The 22,128-nt window shown below is 38.8% G+C and overlaps 1 protein-coding gene across 2 annotated transcripts in view; it reads left to right on the plus strand.

The window, feature by feature from the left end:
* Positions 1-22,128, plus strand: part of CCDC68 (coiled-coil domain containing 68) — a 1,130,692-nt gene that overhangs the window by 372,849 nt on the left and 735,715 nt on the right. For both annotated transcript variants that reach the window (XM_044075050.1, XM_044075059.1), the window contains one exon: positions 21,421-21,519. In XM_044075050.1, the coding sequence (XP_043930985.1) occupies positions 21,421-21,519 (99 nt within the window). The remainder of the gene's footprint in view (positions 1-21,420; positions 21,520-22,128) is intronic.

Raw genomic sequence — 22,128 nt, forward strand, 5'->3', positions numbered from 1 at the left:
CTGCAAACTAGGAGCCATAATCGAAACTCCTAACGATGTGGACAAACTACAAAAGGGCCTCACTGAGACAGATACCTGGTGTCAAAGCCATGGCCTGAAGCTCAATGCCAAAAAGTGTATTGTCATCCCCTTTGGTAAAATCTCTGTACCCATGAACTACCACATAGCTGGTAGTCTACTTAATGCCAAAAATGTGATGAGACCTTGGGACACAGGTGGACAGTAGTCTCTCCTTTGATAATCACATCGCCACAGTGGTCAGGAAATCCTTCTACGTGGCTCATCTCATCACAAAAGGATTCTCATCCAGAAAAAAAGAGGTCATTGTTCCCCTCTACTCATCACTCATTAGACCCATTATAGATTACAACGCCCCTTTTGGTATGTACCTCACAAGACATTTACAACAACTGGAAAGACCACAGAAATACCTCACAAAAAGGATTACTGGCCGTAAACAGTTGCCCTATGCAGACCGTCTCAAAAAACTACAGCTTTACTCCGTCACATATCACCTACTCAGGGGCAATCTCTGCCTAACATACAAAGCTATGTCAAACCCAGAGCTGTTGGACATGCTCAATTTAAAGAAATCCCAATCCCTCCAAGCTACACGCTCTAGGGACCTAAACCTTGTCACCACAATAAACAGAACATGCTGGAGGGATAGATTCCTGTCCCAGAGACTTCCCATACTCTGGAACAGACTACCTATCTATGTCAAACAGAGCTCCTCATTAGCACTCTTCAGGAAAAATCTTGATGATTGGATGGGAAATGGGAAATTCACCCTGGGGATCACTTCTGTGGCTCTGCTCGACAGGGGCACAGGAAAATAATTTTCTTGGGTGGCGAAAGCCAGGGTATATTTTTTGGCTAGGCTTGTATGGGCCCTAGGGCCGATAGCCTAGTACCTACCTATGAATCTATGACACTAGACTGGGAGGAGTGTCCAAGATCAAATTTACAGTAGGGGCAGGCATCTGCAAAGCCACCGAGTATAATAGCAAGACACCAACAGAGAGGGAGGGTGAGGAACAATACTAAAGCTACTATCCTACTCTGTTTTAGACAGTAAACACTACAGAAATGTTTATCACAGCAGAAGAACAGCAGTGAGCCACAAGTCGAACATTTTTTGTTGGTCAACACCCAGTAAGCAGTGTACACTGTGTATACACTTTTAAAAGAAGAAAGAGCTTTCACCGTCAACTCATAAAATATTAATACTGTATTCATAATGTGCAAAAGTAATCTCATATTCATTTGTAATACATTCAATTATTGCTTCAAAGCAGAACTCAGTACCCAAGAAAACACTGTATTTCCTAAAGAAAGTTAACATAAAGATGAGCGATCACTGTCAACTCATAAAAGGCATTCAGTCTGCTCAAGACATGCAAAAGATTATTGTATTATTTACTCATTATAGGTTTGTTCCAATGAACATACTTCTTTATAAATTTAAAATAAACTTCAGTGATCGATGTTAATTCATGACATTATAACATTTGTTAAGCATGTGCAAAATTTTAACATCTACTGCCATTTAATTCATGCACTGCTATGCATGTGCAAAAGTTTCTGTAGGAATTCTGATTTTATTTATGGACTCAGCAAAGAAACATATTAGTTTAGTTATAAACTTTGTGTGTTTACAAATGATGACCATTAACTCATAAATCAAAAACAGACATTTAGAAACAAACAAAAGAATATTATTATTAAATCATAATACATCATAATAATAGACATAATAATATGTTGAGACATATTTTGCTCCAACATACAAGTGATTCTTAAAATGAATATAGTACTGTGTTTACAAGCTTTAATCATTATTGTATTACACCTTAAGGTGAGAGCTATTACTTTCAGGAAAGATTGGGTGTCATACTCTGCTCTGTTTTGGATTATGTTTTCCAAACAACATTGTCTTTTTCCTCTTTTTTGGACATCCTGGACAGCCTGTCAAAAGCTGTAAGTGTAGTGCATTCATTCAATTCTGCTCTCTCACCGAAACAGACACTACTGTGGGAATGTCAGATATTCTTCTACCAAGAAGACAATGTATTCTCTTATTCCACCCTTCCACATCATTTTGAGTTCTTGGTAAACATAATTCATTTAAGCATGACACATTCCAAACGTGTATAGGAAACATAGCAGGGAATCTTGAAGGGATAGATTTACGAGTGTACTGTTTACGGGGACATCCATGTAAATATGTCTCTGAAAAGTAGTGTAGCAGTTCTGTAGCTTCCACAAGGAATGGTTTAATCAATTCAAAATATGCAGGCAGCACTATACAATAATGCTATCATATCTCTCAAATGTCCAGATTTTCGCAGAATGCCCAGATTTTTGCCTCATGTTTTTGGTCTATTCCTCATAACATTTTGGCTTTGTGGCAAATCATTGAAGATCGAAGTCAGAAAATAATGACAGACATTTGAGTTTTAGACTTCACACTTTTTCAGAAAATTCATGGTAATGCAACATATGTTATTATATCAACTTTCTAAGTTTGTAAGAGCAGTTTTTAAAATTTTTCCCTATTTTTGCCCCCCCCCCACACACACACATTTTATATGACTTTGTCCAGATTTCATGCTCTTAGAGGTTGAGAAGTATGAATGCTATCAATTTCTTTACAGACAACTGGAACTGGACATCAGTGCCATATAAAGAAGACAAATGTAATCCTTGAAGTTTACGCCACAGATTTTGAGAAAAGTGAAACAGACAACCCTTACAAGAGACATCTGTGAAGTTGGCATTAATGATTTTAATAGAAGCAAATTCAAACTCACAGAGTAAGTACTTCATACTACATTCTAGTTCAAACATAGCAGTCAAGTCAAATGTACTTTCCCACTTAAGTTGTAAGGCTTGAATGATTTTTTAGTCATCAAGCAGTACACTAATAATAGGCACTTCCTATTGTTTCTATAACTCACTAACCCATGAATAGTGTAGAATTGCCTACACAGCCTCCCTTTTCTTAACTTTTAATTCACAACGAGTCATGCACACTTTACTTAGATTACTGTCTTGCATTGATTTACTGGCACCTAGCTCTATTTACTTGCTGCAACATTGACCTTCTAGTAGGTAAAGAGGTGGTACTGTCCATTGAAGTAGTAGCTATCACATCATCAACTACAATTGTAAAGGTATCGCTTGATGAAGTTGCTCTTTCTTTCAGTAACATGTAGGCCATATATCTCTCTACCTCAGAGGGGTAAGAAGCACGATTGTGAACAGACAATTTTAACAGTTGCTCCATATTATCTGCACACTTTGTTACCACTCTACCTTTACAGCTAACACACATTTTAAGACAGCAATACCAATATTTCTGTTCTTTTACCTTCTTCTCTAAGTTATATAAATATCCACCTATATGCAGCATCTCTCTATGTCTTTACAATTTTAGTTTTATGCACATGTTCCCTATAATTCCTGATTCATTTCAGAAATAGTTTAATATTGTAGAAAGCATTATGCTCTCATCAGATTCCAGATTCTATGTCTTACCCCTTATATATACAAGTTTACATGTAAATTGAAAAAAGGCTATTTTTTTAAATAAATCAAATGTAGAATAGGATAATTAAGAAAACATTATGATGTTATTTCATAAAATAAAGTAAATTAACAAGCTCACATTTAATATTTAGAGCATAAAATTTACCACTGAAAGGGTTCTGGTGTTCATAATTAAATAAGATTATTGTTTCAAATAAAACAAATATAGAATATTATAATTAAAAACAAACTATATTATTATATAAATTAAACTAGCAAGGTCATATTTCATGTTTTAAACATAAAATTTGCCGTTCAAAGGGTTCCAGTTTCTGTACTTCCTCAGTGATGTCAAACATCACATAGTTTGAAGTTGGCCAACAAAAACAGTTTGAGTAAATATAGTTCGACATATACAGCATGCGATGAAAAGGTGTTTCACTCAAAACAGATTGACAAAAAGGTATTCAACAAAGATATACTTCGATCAAATTATATAGACCCATTTTTCTGGCGCTTTAAGAATAAAGTTGCCTAGGTTACATTACAGAATTGGTCTGCTGGTGATATTGCATAATATTTCCTGAACTAGAGCAGCTATGCAATAAGGAATGGCTGAAAAACAATGACAACAGGTTAATAGTTATTAGACATACAGTCCTGGAGACCATTCAAGAGCCTAGCCCAAATTCCAGATTGCTACAAAGGACTGTCTGGTTATGTAACTTGCTCAATGTCACACAGTGGGTAAATGAAGGTAAAAACATTTAAACCCTGCACCCTTGCAGCAGAAAGCAGCTCATTAACAAGTCAGAGCTTTTGTCCCTTGTGCTAACTGCTATACTTACAGTTTTTAACAAAATGGTGAACTTAACAATCCAGTCTTTAGAGAAGACTGTATCACAGTAATGTGCAATATTGACTACATAATGGATGCTAAGGATCAGATGTTTTTTCTCATTACTCCAAATAATGCAGTCTATATAACCTGACAAATGTCAACCCTTTTTCAGTTTCTGGAGGCTTTAAAGAATGTACTGCAAAAATATATTTGAATTCAGGGCTGTGTTACAAATCTCTGTGTTTGCCCATACCTTACTTGGATAGAAGGAAGTTTCTCTGTTTACCTGTGAGAGAGGGGAGCTTTGAGCAGCCTATGTGTCCCTGGAGGAGTGGTTTCAGCCCAAAAATTAGTAGTTTATTGGCCATTTTGGGCTAATTTCTATCTATTTCATTTCCTTGATATAAATACTGCATTTTCCCGGTTTTGTGCACTGGGCAGCGCCAGTTAGCTAGGGTATAACTATGCCTAGCTCCACAAAGTCTCCTCTTCAATTTTTTCCCTTGGAACTAGACAAACTTTCAACTTAAGCACTCAAGCCATTCATTTTTCAGCCTGGCACTTGCTCAAAACACATAGCAAGCACTTATAAACCCTAGCACTAGACCCTTCTATACTGTACAAAAGGACAAGGCTCTCTATTAAACCTTACCAGCCATTCAGTAAATCAGTTAACTGTACCTATTCAGGCATGTCCAAAGGGCAGTTTCAGGTGTACTCTTCAGTCCAACCTGTGAATCTGGGTATTTTGAGCCAATGCTACAACTGCCTCATGTACACAGACAACCCTCTCCTCTTATCACCAAACACTAATACATGTGAGAGATGCAATTATACAGCCAAACTGGAGGCTAAACTCTCTCAACCCAAGAATGGATCAGACAGTCAAGAGGAAACGGGAAATACTTGCATCACACCACCAGTCTCACATAGGCCCATTAAACCATCACCGGGAAAAAACACACATAAATATAAGAAAACATACTCGGAGGCTCTAAATAAAAATCTGCAAAAGCAATAGAGACCTTCAAAGCAGACATCCAAGCAACTTCCTCCCCCCAACACAAACCGTGAAACACATACTTCACATAACCAGTGTGCCATGCAATCACAGACCTTAAGGCAAAATAACATATCCAACATACTAGTAATAGGTTACTCTGTAGTCAGGCACACTGACATCCCACTCGCTAGGCTGAATAAGGAGAAGGTTACTGTCAGCTGCCTGTTGGGTGCCAGGATCCGTCACATAATACAATCACTCAGGTCACTCCAGAACAAGTACAAATACGACTCTGTCATTGTTCATGTTGGTTTGAATGACCTGAGCCATACCTCCCTGGACTACATGAAAAGAGACATGGAAGAGCTCTCTGATCACGTTGCCTAGGCCGGTATGACCCTGACCCTGAGTAGCATCCTGCCCTCACCAAGAATGATATAACAGTATAAAGAAAAAAATTATCAATTTCAACAATTAGCTAAGTTGCTGGTGTCATTCAAAGGGGATCCCTCAAAAGAGAAACCCACCACTGTAAATAGCACAAGTAACAAAAAACTGAGGGTAATGCTACTCAATGCCAGAAGTCTAAACCTCAAAATGCACGTACTCGAGGCACTCCTCAGTATGGAGAAAATCGATATATGTGCAGTAACAGAAACCTGGTTTAAGGCTCCAGAAAGCACCCCAGCACTACCAGGCTACAACTCATACCATACATTTCGGGCACAGAACCCGGACTGAAATACAAAAGTCAGGGGCGTACCCATATTCATCAAGGATACCCACACCTCCAGGTTAGTGGCACAGCACGATGCTTCAGAGATCATCCACATGCAACTAACAATGGGAAAAACTGCAATTCAAATTGTAGCTTGCTACAGATCACCCACCATGTCCCAGGACCCCCATTCCGCATTTCTGGAAACACTGGGAAACATAAAGGTCCTACCAAACACCCTAATATTGGGTGATTTCAATTACCCAAAGATTAACTGAGAGAACTACTCAAGTACTAACTCCCTTGCCCAACATTTCCTAGAATTTATAAACTCAAATGCCCTAGATCAACTGGTCAACACTCCCACCAAAGGTGACAACATATTGGACCTGGTCATCACCAACATGGGCGACCGGTGTTCCACACCAGAGGTCAACCCCTCACTGGTTAGATCCGACCATAAACAAATCACTTTGGATATTCACATTCCACCCACACCCCCAGACAAGGAAACCACCGTGAAAAACTTTTCAAAAACAAACTTCACGTTACTTAAGACTGAGGTAGAAAGTTTCAAAGCCTCCAGGCTAAAGGATAATGCTGTCCAAGCTGCAAAATCCTTTACTAATGCATTCTATGGGCACCTACAAGAATGCATGGAGCATACTATCCTAAGCAAAACCAAGACTCACTCCTCCAAGAAAAGGAAACCAGTCTGGTGGACTCCTACCATATACAAGCTATACAATAGAAGAAGGAAATTAGTACAGAAAAGAGTAAAATCCCAAGAAGGAAAGACATCCCTGATCAGTATCAGCAAGAAACTATGATCCCTCATAAAATCATCCAAGGTGAGCTTTGAAAGAAAAATTGCCAAGGACTCCAAAGATAACCACAAGGCATTCTTTAGCATTGTCAAGAATCTAAGTGGCAATGCTCAGATCTGCTCGGAGTTAATGCAGAATGGCACAAAATACACTGAACCGACCGATATCACCAACATCCTGGCAGACAGGTTCAGCGCAAACTTCACCCCCCTCTCACCCCCAAAAGGGCCCATAACCATACCAGAAGAATGTATAGCCCCTGAAATCACAGACACTCAGGTTAAAATAACCCTCTCCAAAGCCAAAAACACAGCATCAATGGGACTGGATGGTGTCCCAGGCTGCATCCTACACAAGCTCAAAGATGAACTAACCCCTCACCTAAACACACTGTTCAAACTCAGCCTCTCCACAGGCTACGTACCCATAGAGTGGCGCACAGCAATGGTTATTCCGTTCCACAAAGGTGGAGCCACAACAGACCCCGGGAACTTTCTCCCTATAAGCCTAACTAGCTTGGTCTGAAAGGCTATGGAGCACATCATCATGGAACTCATTAACAGAGACATTGGGAACCTGCAAACATTGGACCCTACCCAGTTCGCCTTTGTTAAGGGCAGATCATGCCTCATAAACCTGGTGGACTTCTTTGAAACAGTTACCAAGTCTATAGATGAGGGAAAGGTGGTACACACAGCCTACCTAGACCTCGCAAAGGCCTTTGACACCATTCCCCATTCTGGTATTATAGACAAGCTCACCAGCCTGAACATAAACCCCTACGTCACAAGATGGGTTGCCAACTGGCTCATGGACAGAACCCACATGGTGAGAGTTGCGGGACCTAGGTCCGACTCTAAGCCGGTTACAAGTGGCATTTCCCAGGGCTCAGTCCTAGGACCCCTCCTGTTCATCATTTACTTTTCAGAGGTACAGGCAAGCACAGGAGGACTATGGCTGACCAAGTTCGCAGACGACTGCAAACGAGGGGCTGTAATTGACTCTCTGGCTGACACAGACATCCTTCAAAAGGGTCTCACTGAGACGGATACCTGGTGTCAAAATTATGGCCTCAAGCTAAATGCCAAAAAGTGCATAGTCATCCCCTTTGGAAAAAACAAAATACCCACAAACTACGTCATAGGTGGCAGTCCCCTAAATACGGAAGATGTAATAAGGGATCCGGGGACCCAAGTAGATGGTAATCTCTCCTTTGATAATCACATTGCCAAAGTGGTTAGAAAATCCTTCTACATGGCCCACCTAATCACAAAAGGGTTCGCATCCAGATCAAAAGAGGTGATTGTGCTCCTCTACTCATCACTCATCAGACCCATCTTAGAGTACAATGCCCCATTTGGGATGTACCTTACAAGACACCTGCAACAGCTGGAAAGACCACAAAAGTACCTCACCAAGAGGATCACTGGCCTCAAACATATGCCCTATGCAGCTTGACTGAAGAAACTCCAGCTGTACTCGGTTGCATACTGCCTACTCAGAGATGATCTCTGCCTGATATACAAGGCCATGTCCAACACAGAATTGATGGACATGCTCCACCTAAAGAAAACCTTATCCCCTTGAGCCACACGCTCTAGGGATCTAAACCTCACCACAACAATAAATCGAATGTGCTGGAGGGATAGATTCCTATCCCAGAGACTTCCCATGCTTTGGAACAAGATTCCAATCTACATTAGGCAGAGCTCCTCGTTAACAATCTTCAAGAGAAACCTTGACGAGTGGATGGGAAACAGAAAGTTTACCCCGGGGATCACTTCAATGGATCTGCTGGACAGAGGCACAGAGAACTAATCTAAGGGGGCAGTGAAAGCCAACACATTCTGGCTAGGCTTATAAATGCGTTCGGGCAGATAGCCTAGTACCTACTTATGAACCCATATTACTAAAACATAACATGTTTAGACCACTAAATGCAACATGTCTAGGCAGTATTACACAATCCAGGCCTGTTAATGAATTAATGTATTATTTAGTGCAATGAATAAAGCAAATCAATTAAAGACAATATAAATACAATAACATCTTTTTTTCAACAACCCACAAGTCATACAAAAATCAGAAATATTATAGGATACAATACACTATTTGTGAGAGGTGGTGGTAGGCTTATATACTTCAAGGACAGCTACATTTCATTTTTGATTTCATTATGTCTTCTCTGTCATCACGAATAGCAATCCCATCTGACATCACTCAGTACAGGTCTGCACTGCTTGAATGGCTAATAGTGCTGCAGCATATACCTAGAGAATCAATACAGATGGATTGTGGACAAATGGGAGAGTCTATGTAAGGTAATGCACCGGGGCCCTGCCAAACGTACAAGTATCCCATTACTTGGTTGTCTTTTCCTAATTTCCATAAACACTGTTCAAACCTATGAGCGCACATGTGATTTTCTTCTTCTTTACTTTTACAGTTATCACACATATTAAAACTTTTATTTCAAATTTTACAGAAAAAAATACTTGACAGCTTTTTTCAAGCAAAACACTCACATTGAAAGCAGGCTCAGCATTAGAAACATTACACTTTTTTTCCCTTAAAACTCAGATTAGTGAAAAGACATCTGGTAATGATGTGTTGGGATTCATCTTCAAATAGCACATAGTGATGTACCAATTAACATCTATGCAAAGTTTGCAGGAATTCAAAAAAAAAAAAAAAACAAAAACAAAAAACAAAAAAAAAAAACAAAAAACAACAGTCTGGATCAACTCATTTGACACGTGTCCCTTTTCAGGAGCAGTGCAAGAGTAATGTTTAGTAAAGTAACTTGACAGAGTCACCCAGAACACAAATGAAGGCTGAGGGAATTAAACATATTACTACAGGAAACAACTCTTAAACAGCTCATAGCCATGCCGCGTACTCAGTGGTGATCTCTGCCTGACATACAAGGCCATGTCCAACCCAGAATTGATGGACATGCTCCACCTAAAGACAAACTGTTGCAGCCCAAATTATATAACTCTATGACTGACTCTGACAGACTGTAATATTTAGTGATTTACCTACCTTAAGAAAAAAAGAGTTAAAGGATGGCTGGCCGTTGGTGTGGAGGATTGAGGATCTTACCTCCTATAATTTAGGTTCAGCATTTGATTCTGAGAAAGTGACTTAACCAGACAGTGCCTCCTAACAAAGGAATTGTACGTACACACACACACACACACACACACACACACACACACACACACACACACACACACACACACACTCATGTCTGTGCACGCACAATGGAAAATAAATAAAATTGTTCAGTTCCTATGCACTTGTAATGTTTCCATAATCAAAAGACATGCACCTGTAAAAGCTGCTGCAACAACAGTCAAATTCATCTAGTGAATGTTTTAAATCTCTAAAGCTTCTGTATGTGCTGGAACAGAAGTTCTGCATTTCATCAAAAACTGCTCAAATCATACATGCTTATTTATTTATTTTTGGGTAGAACGGAGCATGCTGAGCTGTTCCTCAAACTCATATCACTTGCTGACATATGTACATAAGCATTTGTGGAATAATTTTGTTTAAAATGCTGGTGCAGAGCAATTTTATTTATTAAAGCCAACCTCGCTGGGCCCCCACAGCCAGCACTGGTCCCTAGGTAGCTGTCTAGGACACCTTGTGCTGAATCCAGCTCTGACAAGTTGTGGATTATTGCAAATAATACAGTGATGTTTGACTTGCAAAATAACCCTGAGTTGTTACATTTGTTTCTTTGTTGTAGATGTGATTTTTACTGACTAGAGAGGGCAGATAGGGTGGGCATTTTATGAACTGTGCTTGAGATGGCTAAGGATAACAGCAATATAGTCAGTTTTAAGGAGTATGGATGTACATCTGGAGCTTTACTTTAACATGTGATAAATGTTTCAGTTTTACTGAGAAAATGCTAGCTGTGAGAGCTTTTCTAATTGAATCCCCTAATGGAATGCCAATGAGTGTGATATATGCCCTAAGAGACTCGAGGCAAGGACTATCTGTGCCCTCCCTCCCATAGCATGGGACTTTGGTAAAGTGGAACTCAATAGAGCAACTAAACATAGATTGTAGTGTAGTGACAACAGAAAGAGATGCAGTTTAAACACCAGAGTTAAAAGATGATGAGAGATGTTCTGCAAGCACTTATGCTTTCAGTGTAAGTTTTGTGAAAGCTTCACCATTCTTCGTCTTCGTCTTCTTCTTCTTCATTAATGGATAGCAAGCAGACCTGCCTAAAACTGGACCTTCTAACTAAATTGCTCTCTTCTTTCAATACCCCTCTGGGATTGTCCAACAGAGATTCTTGATAATGTTTCATATTGTGGGCCTTTGCTTAACTGGTGAGTCATTTGCATTACATTCTTCACAGACTGGTCAATGTCAGAGAGCAAGCTAGAGATTTTATACTTCGTTCAGAAATGTTTTATGAGATGCGAAGACCTTTCTGAGCTCGTGTATTTCGTGGTGTAAGTTTACCATTGATTCTTTTTCTTTTGCAAAGTAACTACCTAACCTGTAAACACAGCAGTATAAAAAATGAACAGTTTACGCAATTACACGCAGAGCTCTACTACAGCTTCAGTTTCAGGATTATTGAAGAGCTTATTTCATAAGCAGTCATACAAACACTGAAGAGAAGTCATGTTTGTAATAAGTAAAACAGAAATAAATCATATTATGAGAATAATCTAGAGTTATTAATGAGGATGCCACTCTAAACACAAAACAAATATATATGTAAAAAGCAAGTAAGAACTATAAGGCTGATATGGTGTCAATAACAACCAAAATATAACACAAATTCAAACTCGGTACATTTAAACAAAAACAATACGCGGGCAAACTCCCAACTTGCAATAACTAATTTCACTGCTGTTCAAAGCTGAAGTATTCTAAATCTATACAGCATGTACGGCAGTGTCCTGGTACACTTCAGGAATGCATCCACGTAGATGTAAGGCATCCCAGCTCCAACCAAGCCAATGACAGTGAAGAGAACAGCTATTACAAGCTCCTTATTGTCCACAAACTCAGCATCTACTGATGTCAGCTTTAGGGAGTACAAATTTCAACTCCCCAGAAAATGACAAAGAAAAAGTGTGGAATTCAGCTTCTTTAGGACTAATTCACAATATCACACACAAATAAAAGCCCTGTAAAGAGTGTTGAAACTCTCAGTGTTAGCAAACACTCATTCCAACAAAGTGGTATGATGTCATATTCCAAGCAAAAAAAAAATCTGCACTCATGAAAAATCAAGTGTTCAGAGCCTAAGCACAATGTATACATACATACATACATATATAGTGTGTGTGTGTGTGTGTGTGTGTGTGTGTGTGTGTGTGTGTGTATTTCATCCATAGACAGTCAGCACTGCCATCTTCAAACATGCAGCTATAGCAGTTGTAAGGGAGAAAGTGCAATAAAGAGGTGCAATGCTAGGGGATTTCCTAAAATAGCAAAAGCTCTCTCAGCCCAGATGAGGGAGCCTCAGAGTTTGCCCATCTGATCACAGTAGTGGAAATGTCTCAAATCATAACGGTAAACCTCTCTGGCTGTAATGGGATCCACATAGAAGATTATACAAGCTGATTCAAGACCTTAAAACAGTTTATAGGGGAAATACCAGACCCCCCCCTCCTACATGTAATCGCAGTTTTCTGCTAGCTGGGAAGAGACACACTTTGAATGATTATGGACATTAACTCTGAATCTTGTGTGCCAAGATTTCAGCTCAGTTGCTTATCATTTTGTATTATGTTCGGTTATATGTCCTAAGTATGCAGATATGATAAGCTGTAAGACCACTGGTTATTTTAATGCAAGCAGCCAAGAATGAACTGGGTACAGGTCTTGCAGTTCTGGGTATCCATGGGAAGCTTTTGACTTCGTATGGTGGGGTTACTTGTGGTCCATATTAGAAGCCTATAATGTCCAAGATTAATTTATAAAGGCAGTAAATGTCATTTATTGCTGCTCCATAACATAGAGCCTAAGTAATCTAAGTAATCCTAATGCATCATCTCTCTTTTATTTCTATTTATTTATTTATTTATTTATTTGCTTGAGAAAGGGTCTTATTATCCCTGGCTTAGTTCTTATTGCCCATAATACCTCTCTGCATGGATCACAAGGAGGGAGGGGGTACATACCTGTGGTTGCTTAAATGATAAGGTAGGAAATAATGCTTGCAAATTAATGTCTGTCTGCATCTCCCAGAAAGCTGAACACTTTCTTGCAGGGTTACCTGTACTTAAGATAAGCATGAATGAAGCTGAGCTTCTCCCAGTTAACCCATCTGCCCAGTGATAGACACAAGATCACATTACTTTCCCTTCCCATTGTGTGGAAAGTCACCAACATACCTAAACATTAGATTGTACTCATTTATAGCATGGATGTTGTAGCCTAATTACAGAGCTTTTTCAGGGCTTTGGAGATTCTAGGTCAAACTTATTTTTCCACTCCTGTCAAGAAATATTTTTGTAACCCATTATCCTCCCAAACCCCTTGCATCTGCATGGATTATAGAATTTAACTCATGATATAATCAGAAAAATGTGAGAAGGGAATTTGTTGTCAAACTGGTGAAGGACAGAGGCAGGAGTTCCTTTAATCTGAGTGTATATTATGTAAAAGTGTTCTTCCAAAATGTAACTTCTGGAAGATATATGTGCTGACCCTTTATGAACTAAACTGTAAGTGACCGTAGTAAACTATTCCATGTCTAATGGCTTACTGTGGTATCCTAAGCTCTTATCTTAGTAATTACAAAAGTAATATGTTTTATTGTTATCCCAAGATATCCTTGCTAAATTTGCCAAGACTAGTAGAATCTGGATGTGGGAAGCTTCCTCACTGTTGTGAATCACATAGCAAATTTAATTACTGCTGAGTTAGTGGGTGAAAGTGTACTGAATTTGTCACTGATGTACAGCAGGTAGTGGGTGGTCAATGGATTTGGTCTCTTTTTTATTTAGAAACTATTTGGAAAGAAATGAAGTTCAGATATATTTCAGCTGATAGTATTATTGGTTCATTCTGTTGTATTGACTCTTTGTCAGCATGGAATTTACTTCTACTTGTTCATAGGTTCATAGGTTCATAGATTAGTACTAAGCTAACTGTCCTTGTGAGCCATTTTAAGCCTAGCCAATTATCCCTTATGAGACTCAAACCCTGCACATTGTGTTTGCAAGGCAAACACCTTAATCATTAGGCCACCCTCCCAACCCAAAGTATATATTTATTAAACAGGTTTTCTGAACCACAGGCCATACAGGGTGCTGATAGAGAGTAAGTAATGCTTATAGCTGACAAATGTCAACTATAATTTGGAAACCTTTTTTGGACAGTCAGTTAAATCTGCTATGTATAGCCAAGCTGTACAGTACTTTAAAATACACCCCGTTTCCATGACTATTTGCTTATAATTATTTGTGGTAGATAATATGTGTCCATCCTGTAGATATTGTTCGTCCCTGCTAGCAAATGTGACATATATGTTTTGTGGCTATATTGTATTGTATTGTATTATCTTGGTAAACACCTGCTATTGCTCTGTCTCTTGAGAGTTTAGATTGCTTAGATGTTGAAGACTTATGATGTGTCCTTTCCTACCCATCTACTGCTGAGATGCAGCCTAGGTAAGTCAAGTGGTTGCTTCCCTTGACAGATATGGGCCACACAATAATAGCTGCAAGTGGGCAGAGATCTCCAACTCTAGCTGATTGAGAAATTAGGGTAATAAGAGTAATCCTGCTAAACCAGGGTCGGTACTGTATGGTATAGTAAGACATCAGAATTTACTATTTTAGATCCCCCAAACACATGAAAGCTCATCCCCAAACTGCACCGGAAATCCATGCTAACCATGCATGTAAAGGTCCCATCCCTCTAGTATCTACTTCAACCCTATCTCACCACCAGACCACTACGATCCAGCAACAAAAATCAATTACAGGTTACTAGAGCCAATAACACTTCTGGAGAAGCACTATTCTCCAGCGCTATAGCCAAATTCTGGAACACCTCCCCCCCCCCCACAATAACCTCTCTACCATCATGCACACACTTCAAAGCTTTACTTAAAGCGCACCTAAAAACATGCTGGCTATGCTCTTGTAACTCTCCCCTCTAACTTCTCCCACTCCATCTACCCGCTACCTCTCTTCCACCCCACAAACTACCTTTAATTACAGCAAGCTCTGATACTTCCATGCCTATCTACTTATTATATGGCAGTAACTTCTTATTGTAACAGTTGTTAATATCTGCTATGACTTTGTGGCTAGAACAGATGCTAGTTATCTACTGAATGTACTATGTTCTTCATCTGTAACTATGTTTGTAATATTTTAATTGCTAGGATTTTTAATCTGTAACTATGTCTGTAATATTTTAATTTGTGGAGCTTTTCTCCCCGGGCCTCCGCTGAAAATGGACCTGTGTCCAGTCGGACATTCCCGGTCAACAAATGTAAATAAACAAATAAACAAATAAATAAATAATGTAAGAATGCTAATTGAAAGTTTAGTCATTGCTTGTTATTCAAATGCCAGGTTAAGCAATATTACTGATTCAGGACCAGTCTGGTAGTTATTATAATGTGTAGTTTTGTTATAAATTTGTTAGCACTTTCATATATATTGTGGATAAGTTACATGCATTGTAATGCTATGAATATGTATATTTCCAAACACAGCTCAATAAAAAAAAATGATTCCCTTTATGAAGACACTGAAATCTAGGAAGTGCATTTTTAGGGCGTTTCTCAGAATAAGCTTTTGTGAACAATATCTGAAACACAAGTATTTATTATTAAAATAATATCTATGTGACCAAAATGTTGTATAAAAGATGTAGCAGTTGTATGTAACTGTATAACCTGCATTAAAAATATTTTACATAGGAATATACTAAGCAAATAATCAAGGGGGGCCCTAAAATGCCTAGCCATGTACACCTTTAAGCAGACCCTTTTCAAGCACTTAGTGTTCACCTCGCAAATGAACAGGGCTGTGCATGATAACCCTGGTTTAAATTTTTGTCTCCCTATCCAGTCATCGACATTAGCCATAAAGATAGTCAAAGTAGTACTTTACTTGACCTGTAGTGGTTACTTATTCCATAGGATAGAAATTTGTTGTTAGGAAATTATTTCTCCAGCAGGTGTTGTTTAACGATCCTTTGTGTGGGTGTTTGCAGAACCACTGGTTTTGTAAAGAAATAGGAGGTCATTACTGGATCTTTCACATCTCAAAAAGTGAGATGAAGGTCACATTGCAGTAACCTGTAGGTACTAAGTATAAGGCGAGTCATGCTGATATATTGGGGGTAGTTGAAAGATTTAATGCCTTTACTCTTCTTGTTTAGAAATCTTTGGGGCCTTTCAAATTGAGCATTATGCTTGGACTTGTACATACCAAGAGGGTACTGTAGTCAGTGATAGGTCTGATACAATAACTTATTTTGGTCTCGACAATACTCCTTTGAAAATCAACTGGACCAGATAGGACTTCTTGAATATGGTGGAAACATGTTGATTAAATGAAATATTTTTATCCACACAAATACCTAGGTCTCTTATGACTGCATCTGTCTGAAGAGGAGTACCATTTATAACATATAAGGTGGGAGCAACTTTTCTACTAAATGTTGCTATGCTGTACTTTTTTCAATTAGTTTAAGACTGGTTTTGATATGCCAAGTATGTGCATATTCCTGCCTGTGGTGCAGCTGTTCTGTATCGGTGGATGAGTGCATAACAGTGGCCAGTTTGAAGTCAAAAGCAACCACTCTTCTGGGATATTGATTTGGATATCAGCAAAACAAATACCAAACAAGAAAGGGCCTGGAATTGATCCTTGTGGCACCCCACTAGTCACAATTTTACATTCAGAAAGGGAACCAGCAACTTTCAGAACTCAGAATCTTTTGTATAGTCAATTTGCAATCCAGCTTTCAATGTACAGATTTACATAAAACTTGTCTAATTTTTCAATAATACCAGCATGGGGAATAGTGTCAAAAACCTTGGCCTGGTCAAGGTAAGCAATATGCACAGAATGACCACAGTCCACAGCCCCTGTAAGATTTTCAAAACAGGTTACTAGGTTCAGGGGATAGGATCTGCCCTTCACGAAACCAAACTGATTGGAATCTAGATCATTTACATTGCCTCTGTCTGCTTAAATGAGTTCTGCCATGATACCTTCCATGACTTTGTATATAAGACTGGTGGGGCTGATAGATCTATAAATACTCAGGTCATAGAATGACCACCCTTTTGTAAGGGAGTTGCATTGGCTGTTCTCCTGGCATCAGGATCAAACTCTGTAGACAGGCTGAGGTTAAACAGTTTAAGTAGAGCTTCAGACAGTGGATGCTGGGCACTTGTGAGAATGCAGCCTGGAATTCTATCTAGTCCCCTGGAAGTATTATTTTTAGACTTTAACAGGGATTCTAAGACTTGTTCCAATGTGATTTCAAGGGAAATTACATTTTCTTAAAGAGTGGGGACAGCAATGTGGGTATGAAGGGTAAAGTTGGCGCTAAGATTGTCTGCTTATATATTAGCTATATCCTTAGGGTCAAAATGGGTGATATTATGATGGATGAGGTCAGTGCATTGGCAGCCATCATTCCTTAATTTTCTGATATAGCTGAAGAAAGATGTGTAGTTTCCTTTGGAATATATAGCAACCTTAACTTCATACCCTGTTCTACATTCTCTAATAGTATTCGTAAGTTCCTTGCTGGCATGTTTCATTGTAGTCTTGAGGTAAGAAGATGGGGATTTCTTCCAACATTTCATTATTTTACTTCCTTTGTTGTACAGTTTACTAATACAGGAGTTCCACCAGAGAGGCGCATTCCTAAATTTACTGTTATAGTTAGGATGGATGGATACTTACTTTTCTATGCAACTGCTCAGGTGCTGGTAGAGGTCAGAGGTTAATGTGGCAACCCTCTTGGGTGTATTTGCAAGAGATTATTGGGAATATTGCATTGGTCTTCTACAAGCTAAAGAAAGTTACCTTGAAGTAGTCATTAAAGATGGTCTCTTTGGTGGTGGGGAGGTTGCAATAGGCCTCAAAGAAAAGATGACATTTTTGTGGTCAGATTTAACTAGGGATGAGGGGATACAAGGTGGGGTGCAGGCAGAGGCTAGGTTGGTAAGGACAAGGTAAGAAATATTACAGACTTTAATTATTAGTTTTACAATTTGCTGCAGTGCATTGGTGCTAAAATTTAGAAAACTCTGAGCATAGCTGTTTTTAGAGGGGTATGTGTGCCAGTCAATGCTTTGGTAATTAAAGTCCCTAGTCAGAAGGTATTTGGTTTGATATTTAATGCCTCAATGGTATTTAGGCAATTTCTGTGATCTCTGGGTGGCATTGATAGGGATTTTTAGCAAGCTGCGAAGTAAAAGTTGAGATTTGTTCCTGTTGATTTCAATCTCCACAAGCTCAAATTTAGGCTTGTGGGTAATTTGATTTGAAGCAGTGGTGTTTCTAACAAGTAAAGGTACTCCCGCAGTTATATAATCAAACAGCATAATAGTCCCTAAATCTGGGGTAAAGTGGGAGTGCTATCATTGCATGGAAACAATTTCTCAGTAACTATATAAATATGAAGTTTCCAAGTTGAAGGGTGACCTCAAGTTCTGGTATCTTTCTACTTAGACTCTTAGCACTGAGTAGTGCCACCTTGATCTTATCTAAATTTGAATTTGAGGTTTCTGTGTAGGAATGGCCAGTAGGAGGACTCTACCTAAAAAATGCATTGTAGGGGTAGCAAAGGCTTTAGCCAGTATGTTGAAGTCCTGGTATGCCAGGTGTAAACCATTCCTGGTAAAACAGGAATTCTTATCTACCTTATCATCTCATGCTGACACATACTTGATCCCCTTAAAATGACACCAACTACTTAGCCAATTGCTAAAACTAATTATCTTGCTTTTGCATTTAGGCATCATTCTTGGTGAAGCAAAGATTCTACTCTAGACTGGGGTCTTTCCTGCCTCTAATGCATGCATAGTAAGTTCCATTATGTCTCTCTCTCTTCATTTTCCTCCAGGTGGAACATCTCAGGTGATTAACTCTGACATGGGCCACCACTAAGTCATTGTCATATATATCTGATTAAGTGACCTTAGCAGCCTTATAATACCACATCTCTTGCTGGAGAAGCAGCTAATGCTTACCCTGTTCTTGTCCAGTCTGGTGAGTGTGGAGTCTGTATACCAAACTATAGAGTCACCTATGACTTAAGCTTTTCCCTGTGTGAAAGCAGACTTAGTGGGCCTTATAGGATTAGACTTTCTTTCCTGATAACTATTGAGTGGGTGAGTTCTGTCAATTTGCAGTATGTGTGAGTGGAGAATGAGTAGGTTGTGCCTTGTGTGCTGGAGACTGGGATATTTTACAGAGAGTTCTAGGAGGTTTTAGCAAATTTTTCTTTACAGCCTCTGTATATCAGACTATGGGTCTAGGCAAGAGGATTACCTCCGTGTTTCTTAAATATTTAAATCTCTCATAAGCTATACTATCAACTGGTAGAAGTAGTGAACAGTAAATGAGCAGTCCCAGTTTTAAGATGCTGAAACCTCATTACATGAATAATCAGAAGAGTTAAGGGAAACCATCAGGCAAACCAGCAGCAAATAGCTAACTTTAAGGTATATATTACCTTGTGGCATGTCATGTTGTCACTGTCCAAGGATAACATCCAGTGACTGTGGAGAGAGAAGAAGAATTTACTTATGCTGATATATAAGGTGTTGCAGGTTAGTAATAGAAGGATCTAGGACAAGTGGGAGTGCAGAGGCTAATCTTGCCTCTTAACTGTAGTGTGCTGGATGAATGGGAAAGCAGAACACAGCCATGTCTTGTCTCCTTTCTGTGGTGGCCCAATAATTTATTATACTTTATGATTTAGAGATTATATGTGGCCTGATAATTTATTACACATTATGATTTAGAGATTATATGTGGCCCAATAATTCATTACAGATTGAGATTTAGAGATTATACATGTTAAGCAAGATAGCTTGTTCCGTGGTAGGCACTGCTGCTCATGATGCGTGATCTTTGATCAGAGGAGGTAATAATGGAAGTATCCTGTAATCTGAATGAATCTTGTGTTAACAGCAAGATGCGGTTCTTGCATAAGATACCCAAATGAAAGATTAGATTAGATTAGATTAGATTAGATTAGATTAGATTAGATTCTTAAAGGGTGATCATGTAGTGATCACTTTTGGCTGTTTTCTTGAGTTCAGATGAGTGTGAAATGTAAACCTTTTTAGATGAATGCCAGTCCAGATATACTGTGTTTTAATGAGCTTCTGGGTGTTTGATGAATGGAGGTTTCAAGCATTATTTAGTTATGTATACCTGTCTGTCAGGTGTCCTTCATGGATCCAGTAGACCACAGGCTGTTGACCCTCTGGGTTGAATGCATAGTCCAGGTACGCTGGATTTTATTAAACTTCTGAGTGACTGGAGAAGCAGGGTTTCTGCATTATGCAGGGCTTGGTGTTAACTCTAGAACCCTCATGGGGCAGGTACTGGAGAATGACTACTTGTCTGCATTATACAGGGCTTGGTGTTAACTCTGGAACCCTCATGGGGCAGGGACTGGAGAATCACTACTTGCTTTCTTGCATTATGGAGCTGCCACTTTCACTTCTGGCTTTAAACATAATAAAAAGATGGCATCTCAAGTACTCACAAAGTATTACTGATAGCAGTGTTGCTGCAGGAAGTTAAGGAACGGAAAACAGGAAACTGACACACTAAGTAGGTCATCTAGCTATTACCTTTTATCAAATTCTAAACTTCTGTGTTCTTATCCTCCTTACAAAGCATCGTTGATTTTTCATGAAAAGTCAAATCTATTTCTAAAGTCAACAGTTTAGACAACCAGAAGCCTCCACTGGATCATTTCCATAAGGTAGGTGTGTACAACAGTGAAACACAAATGTACTTTTCACCATCTATAATTAAAGAGCTCTGATTCTACTGCCAACAGCACCCCTGGTTCTTACTGCAGCTGTAAGGGTGCTACTTTTTACAGAGGTGCAGAATATGCAAAATACTACTCATACATTATCATCGCTCTCTCTGTCTCACACACACTCACTCACAGAGACATACATGCACAGAATCATGCATATGGCTAAACTAGAAGTGTATGGGAACACACACCTCCAGTCTTTCAAACTTCTCAGAGATGCATTTGGATGTCTTTTCTTTGTGTTACAGTGCATGACATAGTATTTTGTGCATACAGCCAAGTCAGAGAATTTGAAACTTACTTAAAGCTAAAAAAATAATAAAAGGCCAGAATGATGACAGTTAAACAAAGCAATGCTGCAGACAATTTCAGCTTGTGCTGTTATTATTTTTTTTGATTTTAGGAAACCATACATTGCCTGATAATTCTTTAAACTGGTATACTGATTTTTTTTTCCTTCTTTTAGATTCGTTGTACGTTAGAGAAGGTTCGGAATCAGGTATTTGGTGATGACACTAAATCTCAAGTAACAGTCGATGCCAAAATATGCGAACCAGAAACAAAGGTAAAGGGAAACAAGTTAACAATATCACTTTCTTCTTTGACCATAGGTCATAAATTAAATGAAATTCCCCAGCTATACCATTTTTATCATGTTTAGTTTAATGGTCAGCGTGCCTTCTTTTCATTTGTCTCATCAGCAGCTCCTCTGTAACTGCATTCTGCATTTTCATTTGAGATGATAATTGTAACATCTTGAATACAGTTGGATAATCACTTTCAGTACTGGGATTCTGCACACATTTGAAGGACCAGAAAGCTGCAGACTGAAAGTGAGTATTTTCCACAGGTATAAGCAACAAGGTACATACCATTAAAAGGCAGTGTACCTCAAAGGATGAAATGAATAAATATCATCAACCTTAAGCCACTAAAACAGACACTGTTTTATAAATACCAGGTGCACTAGCATTAAATGATAAGGTCTGTATAGAAGATCTACCACTTGTAATGAGACAGTGAAAATGAATCTGCAACATATATTAATAGTATCACATATTCTCTTCTCTTGTTATTCTTTTTCATTTATTCATTCCTGTTTTATTTCTTTTTCCATACCCATCATTTTAGATTTACATTAATGTGCTTAGAGTGTTTTCCAGTGCAGACTGCT

Source organism: Protopterus annectens, chromosome 1.part1 (assembly GCF_019279795.1).
Source record: "Protopterus annectens isolate FY-2018-M chromosome 1.part1, PAN1.0, whole genome shotgun sequence".
Classification (NCBI taxonomy): Eukaryota; Metazoa; Chordata; order Ceratodontiformes; family Protopteridae; genus Protopterus; species Protopterus annectens.